The following is a 2,226-nucleotide window of genomic DNA, read 5'->3' on the forward strand; positions in this document are numbered from 1 at the left end:
CGTTTCTGTATCTTCGAAATGTAGACAATGGTATTATCTGTCCTGTAGGGTTTTTAAGAGGATTATAGAAGTGATTTCATTTAAAGAGTTTTAGACTTGTATAGTGTACTGAAGGTTTCCAAAAATAACTAGTTTTGTTTTCGGGGTTGCTTGTTTCCTTTTAACTTGGCCTGGGATTTAGAATGCATCAATTCCATATTTCTTCCACTAGAGGTCCCCCTGTAATAATCAAGGGTGCACTTTAATATTCCTCATTCAGTGCTAAGAAGGGGCTGTAGGCTGAGTGGCATATCCATTTTCCATATTGTTCTCCAAGGTGAGGCACCAAACATCAATCTCCAAGAACATTTTGGTCTGCAAATCCCACGTATGTTAGTGTGCTGGACACACTGCTGTTTGAGATTAGGTTTTCCATACTGACTCCCGTATATCCCAGGCCTCTTCTCAGTGCTTGGCATCTAACAGTGTGTCATCCCCTGAGAAATCACCTGGCATGACACAACAGCTTAAAGGAGGATTAGCTGTGGACTGGAATGACCTTGGCTGTGTCTGTTAGGTTATGTCACAGTGTTAGATTCTATAGCAAAACAATAAGAAATAAATGAGGAGGATGAAAATACCCAAGAAAGTTATTCTAAGTGAGATGATACTGTGTAAAGCTTAGCCTCTAGTAGGAATCTGTCATTTTAATTATCTCCTTATTTTCCCATTGTACCCCACTTTTCTTAGTTTCTTTCTCTGTATGTGGTTAGATTGTGGTTTTCTATAGTCACATCAGTATAGCAAGGAATTACATTGATCCAAGGGACACTTATCTCTAAAATGGAAATAACATTTTGAACAATATGAAGAAAATTCCAGAAACACTGAGTGACTACTACCAGAATATTGTGTCTAGGGAATCTTTCTTGAAGAAATGAGCATAGCTTTTACTAACACTAGGAGGTTCACTCTTAGCAGACAGGAAGGAAGAGAGCTGGCCCAAAGGAGAGGGTGGAAGAAAAATTACCATACAATTTACTCAGGTTCATTATACACAATTTGTTTTTCAGATACAGAATCTATTCTTCAGACCACACTGGCCATGTACAACCTGAGTAGCTACAACACAGAAGACTTCACCCTTTCGGGCATCCCTGGCCTTGAACAGTACCATGCCTGGATCAGCATCCCCTTCTGTTTTATCTATCTTGTGGCCATTGTGGGCAACAGTATCCTTCTCTACCTCATTGCTGTGGAGCGGAGTCTTCATGCACCCATGTTCTTTTTCCTTTCCATGCTGGCCATGACAGACCTGATATTGTCTACCACATGTGTCCCCAAAACCCTTACCATCTTCTGGCTTGGTCCCCAGAAAATAAGTTTTCCTGGTTGCCTCACCCAATTATTCTTTCTGCACTACAGCTTTGTCTTGGACTCAGCTATACTCCTGGCCATGGCATTTGATCGCTATGTGGCCATCTGCTTCCCCCTGAGATACACCACTATTCTGACCCCCAAGATGATTATCAAAATTGTTGTGGGAATTTCCTTCAGGAGTTTCTGTGTTTTTGTTCCATGTGTTTTCCTTGTAAATCATTTACCATTCTGCAGGACACACATCATCCCACACACATACTGTGAGCACATAGGTGTTGCCTGGCTCGCCTGTGCGGACATCTCCATCAACATCTGGTATGGTTTTTGTGTTCCCATCATGACAGTCATCTCAGATGTGATTCTCATTGCTGTCTCCTACACCCTTATCCTCTGTGCGGTCTTCCATCTCCCCTCCCGGGATGCCCGCCAGAAGGCCCTTGGCACCTGTGGTTCCCATGTCTGTGTCATCCTTATGTTCTACATACCAGCATTCTTCTCCATCCTTGCCCATCGCTTTGGGCATAATGTCCCTCGTACCTTTCACATCCTCTTTGCCAACCTCTATGTAGTCATCCCACCTGCACTCAATCCTATTGTCTATGGAGTAAAGACCAAACAAATCTGGGACAAAGTCATTCTTTTGCTCTTTCCCCAAGGTTGCTAGTGTCTAAAGTTTGAGTGTGTAGGGGCAAGTTCTTAGTGTATATTAGGTTAGAGAATGAATCCATGGCCAAGGGTCCAGAAAAGGGACAGATGAAAAAAATTCCTTATTAATCAGAGCTATGGTCCTCCTTTGTTATTTCAGGCAGAGAATCTAATCAGGTATTTCCATTGCAAAAAAAAAAATAAATGTGAGTATAGAAAATA

General features: G+C 41.9%; 1 protein-coding gene across 1 annotated transcript; it reads left to right on the plus strand.

Annotated features, from left to right (window-relative positions):
* The first annotated feature begins 1,084 nt into the window (after positions 1-1,084).
* On the plus strand, positions 1,085-2,023 carry LOC123948731 (olfactory receptor 52H1-like). Its single transcript, XM_046015893.1, has one exon. It carries the CDS (start codon positions 1,085-1,087, stop codon positions 2,021-2,023), a length of 939 nt encoding a protein of 312 aa, XP_045871849.1.
* The last annotated feature ends 203 nt before the right edge of the window (positions 2,024-2,226 follow it).

Source organism: Meles meles, chromosome 8 (genome assembly GCF_922984935.1).
Source record: "Meles meles chromosome 8, mMelMel3.1 paternal haplotype, whole genome shotgun sequence".
Lineage (NCBI taxonomy): Eukaryota > Metazoa > Chordata > Mammalia > Carnivora > Mustelidae > Meles > Meles meles.

Coding starts and splice junctions, on each gene's coding strand:
- LOC123948731 (XM_046015893.1), top strand. CDS start 1,085: ATGTACAACCTGAGTAGCTACAACACAGAAGACTTCACCCTTTCGGGC.